Below are 14,777 nucleotides of genomic sequence, written 5' to 3'. Positions count from 1 at the left end.
CCAGTTACCAGAGCCACACCAGTTACCAGAGCTGTACCAGTTACTGGGGCCGTCCCAGTTACCAGAGCCGTACCAGTCACTGGGGCTGTACCAGTCACTGGGGCCATACCAGTTCCCCATCACCTCCCCAGCTCACCATCACCGTGCCATTTCCCCGGTGCTGTGTGGCCCCAATGACCCCCAGTGCCCCCCAGTGCCCCCCAGTGTCCCCCAGTGCCCCCCAGTGCCCCCCAGCAACCCCCATTGACCCCAGCACCCCCCAGCCCAGTCCTTTCCCACCCCACCCGGTGCCGTCCCCCCCCCGGTGCCGGTGCCAGGACCGGGTGACGCCGAATGGGGCCACGAGGCCGCAGGGTGCCGGGGTGGTGACAGCGGCGCCTTGTCCCCATAGGGACAGGGACGGGGACGGGGCCACCTGCAGCCACCGCGTGCCCCGGGGGTGCTGACCCCAACCCCGCACCGCCACCGACCCCCCCCCAACCCCCGCTGCCCCCCCTGCAATCGGAGCTGGGTGCGCGCCCCCCCGGCCCCCAGCCCCAGAACCCAGGGGAACAAAAGGGGCTTTGAGCGCTGCCATAAAGGGCCCTTGTTGGGATGTGCGGGGGAGTGGGGTGGGATGGGGGCCCCGCAGCACCTGGGCGGGGGGGGGGAGCTTGGGCGGGGGGAGATGGGGTCCCCAACGCCCCCAGCCCCCAGGCTGGTGGGGGGGTCCCCAAGTGGTGCTGGGTTTCCTGATGTGGTTTTGGGGATTTGGGGTTCCCAAAGTGGTTCTGGGGGTCCTGGTCATGGTTCTGGGGTTTTGGGGTCCTCAAAGTGGTGCTGGGGGTGTCAGTCATGGTGCTTGGGTTTTGGTGCTGGGGTTCCTGGTCATGATTTGGGGGTTTTGGGGTCCCCAAAGAGGTGCTGGGAGTCCCAGCGGTGATTCAGGGGTTTTTGGGTTCCTGGGTGGTACTGGGTATCCTGGTCGTGGTTTTGGAGTTTTGGGGTCCTCAAAGTGATGCGGGGAGTCCCAGCAGTGGTTCAGGGGTTTTGGGGACCCCAAAGTGGTGCTGGGGGTCCTGGTCATTGTTCTGGGGTCCCCAAAATGGTGCTGGGGGTTCTGCTTATGCCTCTGGGTTTTGGGATCTCCAAAGCAATGCTGTGGGTATCAGCCATGGTGCTTGGGTTTTGGGGTCCCCAAGGAGGTGCTGGGGGTCCTGGTCATGGTTTTGGAGTCTTGGGGACCCCAAAATGGTGCTGGGGGTCCTGGTCATGCTTCTGGGGTCCCCAAAGAGGTGCTGGGAGTTCTGGTCATGCCTCTGGGTTTTGGGCTCTCCAAAGCGATGCTGCGGGCGTCAGCCATGGTGCTTGGGGTTTGGGGTTCCCAAGGGGGTTCTGGAGGTCCTGGTCATGGTTCTGTGTTTTTGGGGACCCCAAAGTGCTTCTAGGTGTCCTGGTCATGGTTCTGGGGTCCCCAAAGAGGTGCTGGGGGTTCTGGTCATGTCTCTGGGTTTTGGGCTCTCCAAAGCAATGCTGCGGGCGTCAGTCATGGTGTTTGGGGTCCCCGAGTAGGTGGTGGGGGTCCTGTCCATAGTTTTGACATTTTGGGGACCCCAAAGTGGTGCTGGGGGTCCTGGTCCTTGTTTTGGGGTCCCCAAGATGGTGCTGGGGGGCTGGGGGTTCTGAACATGCCTCTGGGTTTTGGGCTCTCCAAAGCGATGCTGCAGGCGTCAGTCGCGGTGCTTGTGTTTTGGGGTCCCCGAGGGGGTTCTGGGGATCCTGCTTCTTGCCTTTTGGGGTCCCTAAGGAGGTGCTGTGTTCCCAGTCACGGTTTGGGGGGGGTCCGGGCTGTCTCAGCCCCCCCCTCGGTGCCGGCGGCGGCGCCGCAGTGCCGCGCCGCGCCGTGCCGCACCGAGACGCACCGAGGCGCACCAAGGCGCACCGGGGCGCACCGGGGCGCACCAAGGCGCACCAAGACGCACCGAGGCGCACCGGGGCGCACCAAGGCGCACCGTGCCGAACCGGGCCGTGCCGTGCCGCACCGTGCCGAGCCGTGCGGGATTGGCTGGCCCGCGGCCACCTGGCTCCTCCCCAGCCCCCTGCGGCTATAACGGGCCGGGCGGCGCCGGTCCCGGTCCCGCAGCGCCGCGCCCCGAGCCGCAGGCATGGCCCAGCCCCGAGGGTGAGCCGGGGGGTGCCGGGGGGGGCTGCGGACGGCGTGGGGGGGGCTGGGGGTAGTGCTATGGGGTCGGGCGGCAGTGCTATGGGGTCTGGGGGCAGCGCTGGGAACATCGCTATGGGGTCTGGGGGCAGCGCTATGGGGTCGGGGGGGCAGTGCTATGGGGTCTGGGGGCAGCGCTATGGGGTCATCACTGGGGACATCACTGCGGGGTCTGGAAGCATCGCTATGGGGTCTTGGAGCATCACTGGGGGGACTGGGAACATCGCTATGGGACTGGGGGCAGCGCTATGGGGTCTGGGGACATCACTGGGGATATCACTGTGGGGTCTGGGAGCATCGCTATGGGGTCTTAGGGCATTGCTGGGGGGGACTGGGAACATCGCTATGGGACTGGGGGCAGTGCTATGGGGTCAGGGGTATCACTAGGAGCATCGCTACGGGGTCTGGAGACATTGCTATGGGGTCTGGAGGCAGTGCTATGGGGTCTGGAGGCAGTGCTATGGGGACTGGGAGCTTTGCTGGGGGGACTGGGAGGATTGCTATGGGACTGGGAGAATTGCTGCAGCACTGGGGGGACTGGGAAAATTGCTATGGGGTCTGAGGGCAGCGCTACGGGGTCTGGGGACATTGCTTGGGGGGGCTCAGAGCAGCGCTATGGGGTCTGAGGGCAGTGCTGGGGGCATTGCTATGGGATCTGGGGGCAGCTCTATGGGGTCTGGGGACATCGCTGTAGGATCTGGGGGCAGCACTGTGGGGTCTGGGGACATCGCTGTGGGATCTGGGGGCAGCGCTGTGGGGTCTGGGTGCACTGCTACGGGTCTGGGGGCATCGGGGCTGGCCTTGACGGGTCTCTGCACAGCACCAGCCCTGCTGCCCCCCCGCACCCCCCAGTGCCGCCCCCCGCCCCATTTCCAGGCTCCCCCCAGCTGGTTGTGGGGTGCCCCCTGCGTTATGGGGGTGGCACCAGCCCTGGGATGGGGACTGCAGCCCCTGCTGCGCCCTGGGGGCTGCGCAGCCCCATCCGGGGACCCCCAATCAGTGGGGTAGGGTGGGGGGGTACTGGGGGTCTTGGGGGGGCTGTGGGGGGGCATCCCCAACCCGTCCCCGCTCTGCAGGGCCCCGGCGCTGGCTGCGGCCGCCGTCCTCCTGCTCCTGACCACCGCCACCGCCGATGGTAAGGGGCTGGGGGCGTGGGGGGGGTGCTGGTGGGGGGCTCGGGCGATGTTTGCCCCCAGGGAGGGGGGGTCCCAGGGCAGCGCAGCCCAGCCGGGGTCTGCCCCTCTGTGTCCCCGCAGAGCCCGCGAGCCCCCTGGACGTGGCCCTGTCTGCGGAAGGACAGACGTCAGGTAGGGCCGGGCCCCCCCCCCGCGCCTCAGTTTCCCTCCTGGAAAAAAAAAAATAAAATTGGGGGGGGGGTCAGGGTATGGTGCTGACCCCCCCCCCCATCCCCGTCTCTTGCAGAGCCCGTCAGCCCCGCCAAGCTGGAGGCCTCCGGAGAGAGTGAGGGACCCGCAAGGGGTGGCGGTGGGGGGGGGGGACAAATTGGGGGTGTGCGCCCCCAGCCCCCCCCCACCCTGACGCCCCTCTCCTCCTCCCTGCAGGCGACCTCACCACCTCCGCACAGCGCCTGGGACAAGGTCAGGGTGGGGGGCACGGGGGGGGGGTCACGGGGTGGGGGTGGGACATGGGGTGGGGGTCATGGGGGGGGTCATGGTGCTGATGGTGCTCGCCCCTCGCTCAGGCCTGACCGCCGACAGCTTCGAGGGTGCCGGGGGGGCGCAGGCGGCGGTGGTGGCGCTGGGCAGCGACTCGTCCTCATCCTCCTCCAGCCTCGACGCCCTCAACAGCGGCTCCTTCAGCGCCGACGCCCTCACCGGGGAGGCTCGGGGCGGTGGGTGCCGGGGGGGTGACATAGGGACCCCCCCCCCCTTACCCGGTGACCCCAGCCCGGTGCTGACCCCCCCGGTGCTCTCTGCCCTCCCGCAGCCCCCGTCGCCGATCTCCCTGCACAGTCCAACGAGTCAGAGGAGGGTGAGGCTGTGTCCGTGCTGGGGGGGTCCCCGGCTGGAGGAGGGACCCCCTGATCCCCCATAGCGCCCGAGTGGTCTGGGGGGGGCAGGGGGAGAGGGAGGGGAAGGGGAATGGGGAGGGGAAAGGGAAAGGGGAAAGGGAAAGGGGAAAAAGGGAAGGGGAAAGGGGAAGGGGAAGGGCAGTGGGGAGGGGGAAGGGAATGGGAAAGAAAAAAGGGGAAGGGGGAGGGGAAAAAGAAAAGGAAAAAGGAATGAAAAATGGGAAAGGGGAGTGGGAAGGGGAAGGGGAAGGGGGAGGGACTGTCCCTGTCCCCTGTGGGTTGGGGCAACCCCTGGGCACCCCATGAGCTGGGGGTGCCCCCGTTATCCAGGGGTGCCCCCTTTATCCAGGGGGGCCCCCATTATCCAAGGGTGCCCCATTAAGCTGGGGGGGGGCGTGAGCTGAGGATGCCCCCACAAGCAGGGAGGCAGCGAGGCCGCCCCACTGCCTGGGGTGGGCACAACGTAGCCGGGGGGGGGGCTGTGCCGGTGCCTGCCCCCAGCCCCGACGTCTGCCCCTGCCCGCAGGAATGGACCGAGACCTGGACTCGGAGGAGGCCCTGGCCTCCCAAGGTGATTTTTGGCTGGGGGGGGGCACTGGGGGTGCCACCCACCCTTGGCGGGGGGGGGGCTGACGCAGCCGCTGCCTCCCCCCAGGGGTCTGAGAAGGCCGAGCCTCGACGGAGCTGCCCCCCCAGGACGCCGTCCTCTGCTGCGCTTCCCCACCGCCTCCCTCCGCGCCCCCCCGGCCTCGCTGCAGCCCCCTCCCCAGCCCCCCCAGCCCACCCCGCTCCCCGCAGGACCCCGGTGCCGCCGGGCACTTGCTGGGGGCGAGGAGCTGGGCTGGGGGTGCCCGGGGAGCGGGGTGGGCGGCGGGGCAGGGGCCGTGGAGGCGGCCGGACCCCTCCACGTGCCCTGGGGGGGGGCAGCGCCTGTGCCCCCTCTTCTCCTGTGCTGTGCTCCTCTGCCAATAAAGGTCCCTGCAGCAGCCACCGAGCCCTTCTGCCGGTGCCTTCAATGCCCCCTCCCCGGCAGCCCCCCCAAATGTGCGCCCCCCCAGCCCTGCCCCACACTGCCTCTGATGCCAAGAGTTTGTTGTGGGTTCAGAGCACGGTTTGGGGGGAAATTTGGGAAAAGGAGGTGATGCAGTGCACCAGGGTTTTCCTTGCCCTTGCCCTGGGCCAGACCCGGCTGCACCAGGGCCCCCCCACGGCACAGTGTCCTCACGGTGCCCCCCACACCGCCACGCTGCCTGGCTCTGCTGCCAGCCCCGGTTCTTTTGGGTGCCAGGAGCAGTTTGCTCCTCCCCAGCTCCCGCACCCCAAAAACCCTTTTGCACCCTGGCTGCATCCAGGCTGATTTTCGGTGCCCATCGTGCTGCGCTCACAGTGCTGGGGCTTGGCACAGCCACCGCAGGGACCCTGACATCGACACAGTCCCTGGGGGGGGGGGGAGCAGGATGGAGGTGGGTGAGGGGCACCCCAGGCGCTTGGTGCTCCCCACGGGGGTCCGCTCCTGTCACCGGGACTGATGTGATTCACCTGGGGGGCTGCGCACCCCTGGGCCCCTCACCACGGTGCCCCTGACCCCACAGGCACAGCGCAGCCCCTCCGCTGCGCTCGGCGGATCCGGCTGCGGTGGGCGCGGGGGGACGCGGGCATCCCCCGGGGTGGGTGATGAATGAAGGGGGGGAGTTCCCCGTGCTCGGCCCCGCTGGACGTGGCCCTGGTTAGCCGGGATGAGCTCATGGATCCGCCCGCGTCACGCTAAATTACTTCGATCATTACGGCTCGGCCGGAGCGAGGGGCTCCCACACAGCCCGCGGACCCCGGCGTGCCCCCGGCCAGCCCCTGCTCCATGCAGCGGGGGCAGCTCCAGCACAGCCCCCTCCTTGGGGGGGGGCAGAGCACGATGGCACCGCTGGGAGCTGCCAACTGTGCTCTGCCCCGAGCCTGCCCGTGTGTCCTGGTGAGCTGTGGTGCTGAGCCCCCCCCCTGCTCCCCACCACCTCTGGAAATGGCCACGGCTTTTTTGGCACGGCCACGGGTGATCCGGCTGCGTGGCACAGCCGAGCCCTGGTCCTGCAGGGAGCAGTCGGTCACCCGGATGGCTTTTGGTTCATGAGGCCCTTGGTGAATTCATGCCGCTGGAGACCGAGGGATAACGAGAGTTTGTGGGATGTACACACAGGGATCCTGCCATGAACCCAAAATCCTCTCCTTGCCACAAAACTCCCGCTTCCCGGCACGCTGCTGGGTTCGGAAGGTGAGCGTGGCTTTGAGTTTGTGGTGGTGCCGAGTTTGGAGGCGTGGGGGTGGGCAGCCCTGGGGACAACAACCAGCAACGCTCTGACTGAAAGGCGAAGGCTTTGTTGTTGTTCTCATAAAAATGAGACCTGGAAGGTGTGCACAGCACCCAAAACTCCTCCGGCACATTGGTGTGGGTCCCGCAGCGCCCTCATCCTCCACGGGCTCAGCTACGGAAACGTCCTGGAAAACTCAGCTCAGGCTCGGTGGAATTCAGGCAAGAAGCCACGGCACGGAGTTTGAACACAGGCACGTGCACTCCCTCCTCTGCTGCCACAGGAGAGGGGCGGTGACACCGGTGACACCGGGCACCGGGATCTCCTGGCACAGCTTGGCATCTCCGGGCCGTGCAGGGGAACTGGGGGGGCTTCATCCCATCTGCTTCCCAGAGAGAGGACAAAAATGAAGCTTCCGACCATAGAAAAGCCACCAGGTGACAGAGCATTTGTTTTATATATATTTGTATGTATATATATAGAGAGATATTTATATATATATAGATAGAAGTGGGTTCTTCTTCTCTCATGTAAAAATTCAAAATACAGTTTTTACTATTAACAATCTGAAGTGTAAATGTACAAATTTTTTTACTGCTAAGCAAAAGGAAAACAAAAACCAAAGAAACAAACAAAAAGAAACACACAGAGCAAGAGGAAATAAAAAGAGAAGGTAAAGCCGGGCCCGGGGGGGGAGCCCGGGGCGCCCGGGGTGCGCGCGCGGAGACCCTCGGGGACCAGACCGCGAGGCAGAGACCACAAAGGGATCCAACCCACCGGCGCCAGATTGGCAAACTTTTATTTCTCTTTAAAAACCATCGCGTCCGCCTCTCCGGGGCGAGGAGGGAAGGGGGACACGGGGGTGGAGGAGGAATTCCCTGCCCCTGAGAAGCTGACCCCATCCGCACGCCTGGCGAGCGCCGCGCTCCGGGGCGAGGGGCGCCCACGGCCGTGCCCCCGCGGCTGCCGGACCCTCGGTGCCCGGCGCGGGGCTCGGCTGCCGCCCGCGGTCGCCCGGCGGCTGCTGCCGGGGCCGTCCGGGCTCTCCCGCTCGCTCAGCGCCGCGCGGGGGCCGGGCACGGCACCGCCGCCGGGGTCTCTGGCACCGCTCGGCCCCCAACGACTGCCGAACTGGAGGAGCGCTGGGTGGCTAGAATCTAAAGCGGGTTTCAAAACACCTCATTAAGCACACACACAAATGAAATCCTCACAGTGCCGGGGGAAGCAAACATGAACCAGAGGGTGTTGAGAGCTGTCAATGTCTGTGCAAAGCAAGGAGGCTGGCGGCTGGATTTCCCTTTCGTGCGCATCCTTTCTCTTCCTCTCTTTTCGCCCTTCCCTCGGCCTTAGGATACCGCAGGGTCCTTGGGTTTGGCCTGCTCAGTCCCGGACAAGAGCGAGATGGTGGGGTCCTCCGCGTACTCGTCTCCGTCGGTGAAGTACGGCCCTTCTCCCAGCTCGAAGAAGATGGGCAGGTCTCCGCTCCCCACGTCCACGGCGCTCGAGTCCACCAGGAAGAGGGGCTGGGCCGTGTAGTGCACCAGCTGCTTTCCTGCAAAGAGAGAGGGAGTTGGGGGGGAATTCTGCGGGGAGATGGAGCTCTGTGATGAGCTGGGGCACCACGAGGAGCTGGGGCACTGCGTGGAGCAGGTGCCATGAGCCTGCACCCCCCAAACTCCGTTGTCATTGAGTGAGGAAGTGCTCGATGATGCAGCAGACTCTGCTGGGAAGAGCCTGCCCCCCCCCCCCAATTCCTTACATCGCCAGCTTCCCCCTCCACCCCTTCTCCTTCCCAGTCCAAGCACTCCCACCTCTCTCAGCCAAACACGCTTATGGGAGCCGAAATGGTTTTGGCACGGCCCCAGGTGTTGTGAGGGAGTCACCACAAGCCAAAACGAGCGCCCCGTACCTGTGTCTGCTGTGCTGGCCTCTGTCTCGGTGGGTTTCTGCTGTTCCTGGGACGAAAGGAGATCCTGAATCTGCAGGGAGAGAAATTGGGCTGGTTAGCACCCAGCACAGGGTGGGTCCACAACGACAGAGAGCGCGGTGCTCTCGGCACAGCCACACAAGGAAAGCAGCGGGTTACAATCCTGAAACCCCACTAATTCACCCCGACGTGCCCGGCACCCGTCACTGCTACCAGAGCGCACCAGGGTCCCGGTAAGCTGCGGGTGGAGGTCAAGTCCCTGCTCCATCTGGTCCCACGGGCACCCCTAGGCTGGGACGGCCGAGGAGGGAGCGCTGGAGGCACAAAAGGGCTGGGAGGGAGCAAAGCTGCCTGCCCCGTGCAAAATCCCAGCAGCAGGAGCCGACAGGCTGGGACCTGTGCCTGCGCTCCTGCAGTGACGGAGACGTGCTGTGGACAGGGACATCAGAGGGGTGCTGCCCGTGCTCCCCTGTCCCGTGCCACCGCCACCTTCCTGCCCAGGAGCACGCCTGCAGGCCTCCAAAAGAGAGCCTAGATTTTGGCTTTCCTGTTTGGAAAACCCTTCGAGATGTTTCCTGTTCTACTCTAAGGAAATAAATAATTTTTTTTTCTTTTTCAAGTTAATAAAAAAGGAAGAGGAGGGGGGCAGGAGCCTCGTGCTCACGGCACCACCCGCACAAGGAGAGCCCTCCTGTGTCTGACCTGGACCAGACTCCCTCCCTGTCTCCCTGTGCTCCCGGCAGCACCCAAGCTCCACTTTATTTCGGGTTCCCTCTGGTCATGGAGCTGCTCCACGTCACGGCACTGCCCGGCCGCGTCCCAGCCCGCAGCCCTGCGCGGCGCTCGGTGCAGAAGACACTTGAGCAGATAAAACGAGTAACGCAGCACGTGATGGGGCTCGCCTAGAGAAAACCTCCCGAGGATGTCAGGAAGGCAGCAGGAGGGCTGATGGAAACCACATGCGGCTCTCCACGGGCCTCCGCGCACCCCCACGTTCAGGGGGCAGGGCTCGGAGGAGAGGCGGCCGTCTCAGCACCTAATTAACCCAGTGTGAGTGATGAAGTAGCCCCGCTCGCTGTACGGAGCTGGCCGCAGCACTAATTGAATGATTTCCCCCTGGAGGCCCCCAGCCCCACGCAGGGCTCTGCGCTCCCCCTCCCCACCTCCCTCCTGCGGGCTGGGGATGGCCCCGATGCTTGGAGCTGTCAGAGCCCCCCAGGAGCTATCCGAGACCCCCAGGAGCTGTCAGAGCCCCCCAGGAGCTGTCAGAGTCCCCAGGAGCTATCCGAGCCCCCCAAGAGCTGTCAGAGCCCTCAGGAGCTACCCAAGCCCCCCAGGAGCTGTTAGAGCCCCCCAGGAGCTGTCAGAGTCCCCAGGAGCTATCTGAGCCCCCCAAGAGCTGTCCAAGCCCCCCAGAGGCTGTCAGAGCCCCCCAGGAGCTGTCAGAGCCCCCAGGAGCTATCCAAGCCCCCCAGAGGCTGTCAGAGCCCCCCAGGAGCTGTCAGAGCCCCCTGGAGCTATCCAAGGCCCCCAGGAGCTATCTGAGGCCCCCAGGAGCTGTCAGAGCCCCCAGGAGCTATCCAAGCCCCCCAGGAGCTATCTGAGGCCCCCAGGAGCTGTCCAAGCCCCCCAGGAGCTGTCAGAGACCCCTGGAACTGTCCAAGCCCCCCAGGAATTGTCCGAGCCCCCCGGGTGTGGAGGGGCTGCCGGCGCAGCCACACGGGGGGAGCTACTCACACTGGCAAGGCTGCTGTCCAGGTCGGGGAGGTTCATGTCTGTAACCGTCATGGAGGGGCTGAAGAGCTGCCAGAGGAAAAAACGGTGAGGGCAGGGCAGGGGGGCACGGCTGGGAGCCCCCCTGTGCCCCCCGTGCCCCCAGTAGCCGGTACTCACGTCCAGCAGCGCGCTCGTGTCGACGCTGAAGCCGTGCGTGGTCAGCATCGTCTGAAGGTTGTCCAGGTTGGAGTCGATGGTGTCCAGGTGGTCGTTGAGCTCATTCCTGGGCAGGAGAGAGGCGAGCACGGGGGTGGTCAGCGCTGAGGGAGCCCCTCCTGCCCGTGGGGGTGGGCTCGGGGTGGGTGCAGTGCCAGGGAGCAGCACCGCAGCCGTGCCCTCGCCCTCTGCTGTCCCCAAGTCCCTGCATGGAGAGGGCCGAGGGGAGCAACCCGAAGCTCTGGGCAGCACCGGGACGAGCACAGCCGCGTGCAGCACACGCAGCGAGCCCCCCACGCACTCTCCTGCTCCTGGTTTTTACGCTCAGGCTGCTTCGGGGCCGCAGAGCAGCGGGTGGCACCCCCCTCCCGGTGCTACGAGCCCACCAGGCTCCCTGCAGGGATCTGTAACTTTTTCTGGCCTAAAACCCACGAACACTCAGCAAATAAACGCCTTATCCACCTGCGCGCTTTTAAATGATTTCCAAAGTCATTCAAATGACTTCCAAAGTCATTTAAAAGCACCCGAGATGTTTTGGCTGCCCCCCCAGCCCCATCCCCAGCTGCTGGCTGCCCCCAGGAGCCCGTGGGCAGTGCCCAGCGCTGCAGGCACAGCGCTGCAGAGGCACAGAGCTGCTTTTGTTCCCCGCGCTGCTTTTCCTCCCAAACGTCCCCGTTTCTGACGGCGCGGCCTTGCACCGATTATCTCATTTCTGCAGGAAAAAAAAAGCAATTCCGGCCCCTGAGCTCTGCCCAGGTCACACGTCGCCTTGTGATGTGTCTGCACCTGGGAGATGGGCCCGGGGGGAGCACAGCAGGGCCCCAGCGGGCAAATAACGATCGGAGAGCGACAGCCCCAGCAGGGACCCCCCCCGGCAGCCCGCGGGGAGGCAGGACACGCGCTCGGGAACGCTTTGTAGCTGGGGCCAGCTTACATTTCCCCTTTGAACCACTCTCCACCTTAACTGGAAGCAGTCACGGGCAATACTTCAGACAATTTCTCCGAGGTTTCTGCTCGCAGCCACCGTGGGAGGCAGGAGCGGGGCTGGATGGAGGTGCCCTGCTGCTGGCTGCTCCCTCCCCGGGACAGCGCCAGCCAGGTTTAACCGTGGGAAGTTTCCTCGTTCTGGCCTTATCACAAAAACAGAGGAGGCCTCAGGAAAATCATTTAAGCCCTGGGCTCCCCCCGCTCTGAAGGTGGGAGCAGTTTTTGGGCAGCGCCCCGTGCTTGGAGCAGCCCGGTCTGTGCTGCCCCACGGCCATGCTGCTGCCCTGCTTACAAAGCAGGCAGAATTAACGACAAAATGGGGCAGAATGGGGATTAACAACAAAAACATGAAACCGAACCGCCCTGCAAAACCCCGTGGAGACAGCACGGTCCCACCCAGGCTCCTTGAGACATCTCCCCAAATATCTCCAACATGGACCCAGCCCCACGACCTGGCGCACGGCAGCACGGCTCGTGGGGTGCAGCCCCGGTGCCGTGGGGTGTCCGTGCTGTGAGCACACAGAGGGATTTGGCCCCCGAAACGCAGCGGGGGGGTGGAGGACAACGCCTGGGCCGTGCCACGGAGCATTGAGAGGCAAATCCCTTCCCTGCAGAGCCTGAGCCTCGGCGCTGTCACCTGCAGCGCTGCTGGTCACGGGGAGGTGACTGGGTGCGGATGAAATTCCTCCGAACAAAGGGTGTCTTGTGGCTGAAATAACAGCCTGTGGGGCGCACAAAGAGGCTCTGCACGCCGTGACCTGCGGCCTCACGGGCGGCTCCTCTCCAGTAATTTGGGAACACGAGGAACAGGCTGGATGTGATGAAAGGCAGGTATTGCTGAGCCGTCCTGGCAGGCTGTCAGTGCACGGGTCACGGCACGGCGCTCGGGCACCGCTGTCATCCTGCAGAGTCCCCGCCGTCAGGGAACACTTCCCTTATTGCCTGCATCCCAAAGCAGTGAGCAAACTCCTCGGAATTTAACTGCTGCTGCCCCGCCAGGGCGCCGTGCTGCTGCCTCACCCCGGGGCGTGGGGCTGCTCCAGAAAAATGGGGAAGGGGCTGAGGGCACGGCAGTGCCACCCTCCTCCCGATGCTGCCACCACCGTGGTGCCACCACCCCGAGGAACAAAGCTGCAGGCAGGGTGCTGAGGCACCAGGATGACACTGAGCAGGCAGAGGGGAGCAGTGTGGTGCTGCTGGCACGGTGCTGGAGTAGGAGAGCACCCCAAGAAGGGGAAGAGCACCCAAAGAAGGGGAAGCACCAGCCCCTTTCTTGTAACCAGCCCTCGGAAGCTCTCCAGGACGAAGCGTGGAGCTCGCTCTCTGCAGGAGCAAGGGGCAAACGTCTTCTGTGTCCTTTGCCTGCCTCTGCGTGGTCTGCAGGAGTCCTCAATAATTCAGGACCACTCGGCAGCACTTTTATTTCATTTTTATTACCCTTTAAACGGCGAGTTTCGGCTTCTGAAGCTGCATAATAAAGCCTGCCTCTTTTTAAGGACAGTTGGTATTGCCGAGACGGATCGCCGTGCCCTCGGTGGCTCTATAAATAGGCGAAGCTATAGACAAAAAAACCTCCCACGAGGCCGGGAGGAAGGAGCGAGCGGGCGTTTCCTGACTCCGAGGTGTGATGCAGCAAACGCAGCTCCCTGCGTGCTGCCAGCAGGCTCCGGGCAGCCCCCAGCTGCCTTCTAGGTCCCCCAAACTACCTGCGCCTCCCCCAGGCTGCTTTTATGCCTTTGGGATGGACGGTCTGCACCCCCAGGTGGGAGGATGCAACTAGGGCTGGGTGGCGAGCTGCAGGTGGGGGCAAAGCTTCCCCTACTGGCCTGGGGGCAGTGGGGCCGGGGGTTCTGAGCCTCCCCTGCAGAAAAAGCCCCGGGGAGAAGCTTCCAAAAAGCGTTGGGGGAAGGCGCCCGTGTCTGCGTGCCCGTCAGCTGCCTTGGGGCTGCGAGCACAAAGCTTCCACGCCGGGAGGGTGTGCGGGGCCCGAGACAAAACACAGCTGATCCCACAGTGACTCATTTCTGCGCCGCAGGAGCGGAGTTTGAACGAGCCCATATTTAGCACAGGCATTTTTATCCATTCTTATTTTGGCAGCCACGTGGCCGGCCCCTTGCAGCAGCATCAGGTCCCTGTGTTGGGGGTGTAAAGCCCTGCACGGGGTCAGGCACTGCCCCCAACACCACGGGCAGAGAACAAAATATCTGCCCTGCACAAACGCCCACGTCTGCCCCCAGAGCTGCGGGCTGCTGGCATCTTGAAAGCCCAGCAGCCCAGAGCAGTGGGTTTGGAGGTGAAACGGGAGTGTTTCAGGAGTGAAACGGACTTACTTGTCGAGGCAGGCAACGCTGAGGCACTTTTCCTGGGGCTGAGGCTGTGTGGTGCTGTTGCCAGCGGCAGCGGTCGTGGTGCTGGGTTCGTTCTCCTGCAGGATGGAGTCGATGAACGTGGAGGGAGACAGAGGAGTTTCGACAGCAGGAGGGTTCCCTGGGCTGGCCTCCTCTATCTTGGGGCTGCGGGAGGGACTGGGGGGCTCTTCTTTGATCCGGACCACGGGGCTACTCCTGGGGGGAGGAAAGAGAGAGGGTGAGGATCCGGCACCAACACAGGCTCAGTTCCTGAGATCTGCTCCCACACAGCAGGACAAAAATCTCACGCCTGCTGCTGCCTTCCTCATGTACAAAGCCTCCGGAGCCAGCTCCAAAGATGAGGTTGAGAGAGCACCCAAATATTTCGTCCCTGCTTGTGACCCTCATGAGCTCCCCTGATGGGAGCCTCGCGCCCTGACCTGGGCGCGCTCCTCGCAGCCAGCTCTGGGAGGAGGCTGTGGCTCTTTTCTTTTTGACACTGCGGTTAAAACAAGACAGCTTTTGACAAGGAGCTGCTCTGAACAATGCCTGTGCCCTTCCTTAGGTCCTGCTGAGACACCCAGGACGCTGTCACCACCGCCCCAGAGCCTTCTGATGGCAGTGACCCCTTTGTGCCAGCCCAGCCTTAGCAAAAGCACCCTGGAATTTGCAGAGGTTGTATTTTTGTGGGAAGGGAAGGTGGCCGCTTTGGTCAGCCCTAATCTTGCAGATGGGAGCCCTTCCCCACCCCAGCTCGCTGATTTGGGGCGGAAGAGGCTCAATTAGTCCTCCTGGAAAGGACAGCAGCCACAAAAGAACGGAGAAAGGGCCCATTAAGCCAACATATGGTCTATATTTAAGAGCGAGCGCTCCTGGCAGAGGGTGTTCAGGCAATAAATGGCATTTGTGGGTGATTCAGCACCTCAGGGGAAGCGCCGATGCCAGGAATAACCTATTAAAGGGGAAGCAAAAAGGCGACCACAAGGTGCTGAAGAAAGATGGGCCCGGGGGGGCTCAGATCAAGAGCCTCCGAGCGGGGTGTGAGGGCTGA

The 14,777-nt window shown here is 64.1% G+C and overlaps 2 protein-coding genes across 2 annotated transcripts in view; one reads left to right on the top strand and one right to left on the bottom strand.

The window, feature by feature from the left end:
- CPSF1 (cleavage and polyadenylation specific factor 1) overlaps window positions 1-14,777 on the top strand; it is a 139,192-nt gene that overhangs the window by 107,222 nt on the left and 17,193 nt on the right. The window lies entirely within an intron of this gene.
- Window positions 6,971-14,777, bottom strand: part of HSF1 (heat shock transcription factor 1) — a 34,937-nt gene continuing 27,130 nt past the window's right edge. Inside the window, exons 9-13 of the mRNA XM_027452840.3 lie at window positions 13,709-13,942; window positions 10,353-10,458; window positions 10,197-10,262; window positions 8,442-8,511; window positions 6,971-8,084 (exon numbers count right to left, since the gene is read on the bottom strand). Coding sequence (XP_027308641.1) covers window positions 7,879-8,084; window positions 8,442-8,511; window positions 10,197-10,262; window positions 10,353-10,458; window positions 13,709-13,942 — 682 coding nt within the window. The 3' untranslated portion in view covers window positions 6,971-7,878. The remainder of the gene's footprint in view (window positions 8,085-8,441; window positions 8,512-10,196; window positions 10,263-10,352; window positions 10,459-13,708; window positions 13,943-14,777) is intronic.

Source organism: Anas platyrhynchos, chromosome 2, assembly GCF_047663525.1.
Source record: "Anas platyrhynchos isolate ZD024472 breed Pekin duck chromosome 2, IASCAAS_PekinDuck_T2T, whole genome shotgun sequence".
In the NCBI taxonomy this organism is placed as follows: Eukaryota; Metazoa; Chordata; class Aves; order Anseriformes; family Anatidae; genus Anas; species Anas platyrhynchos.
Note: the sequence above shows the minus strand (reverse complement) of the source record. Positions and strands in the feature narration are given on the sequence as shown.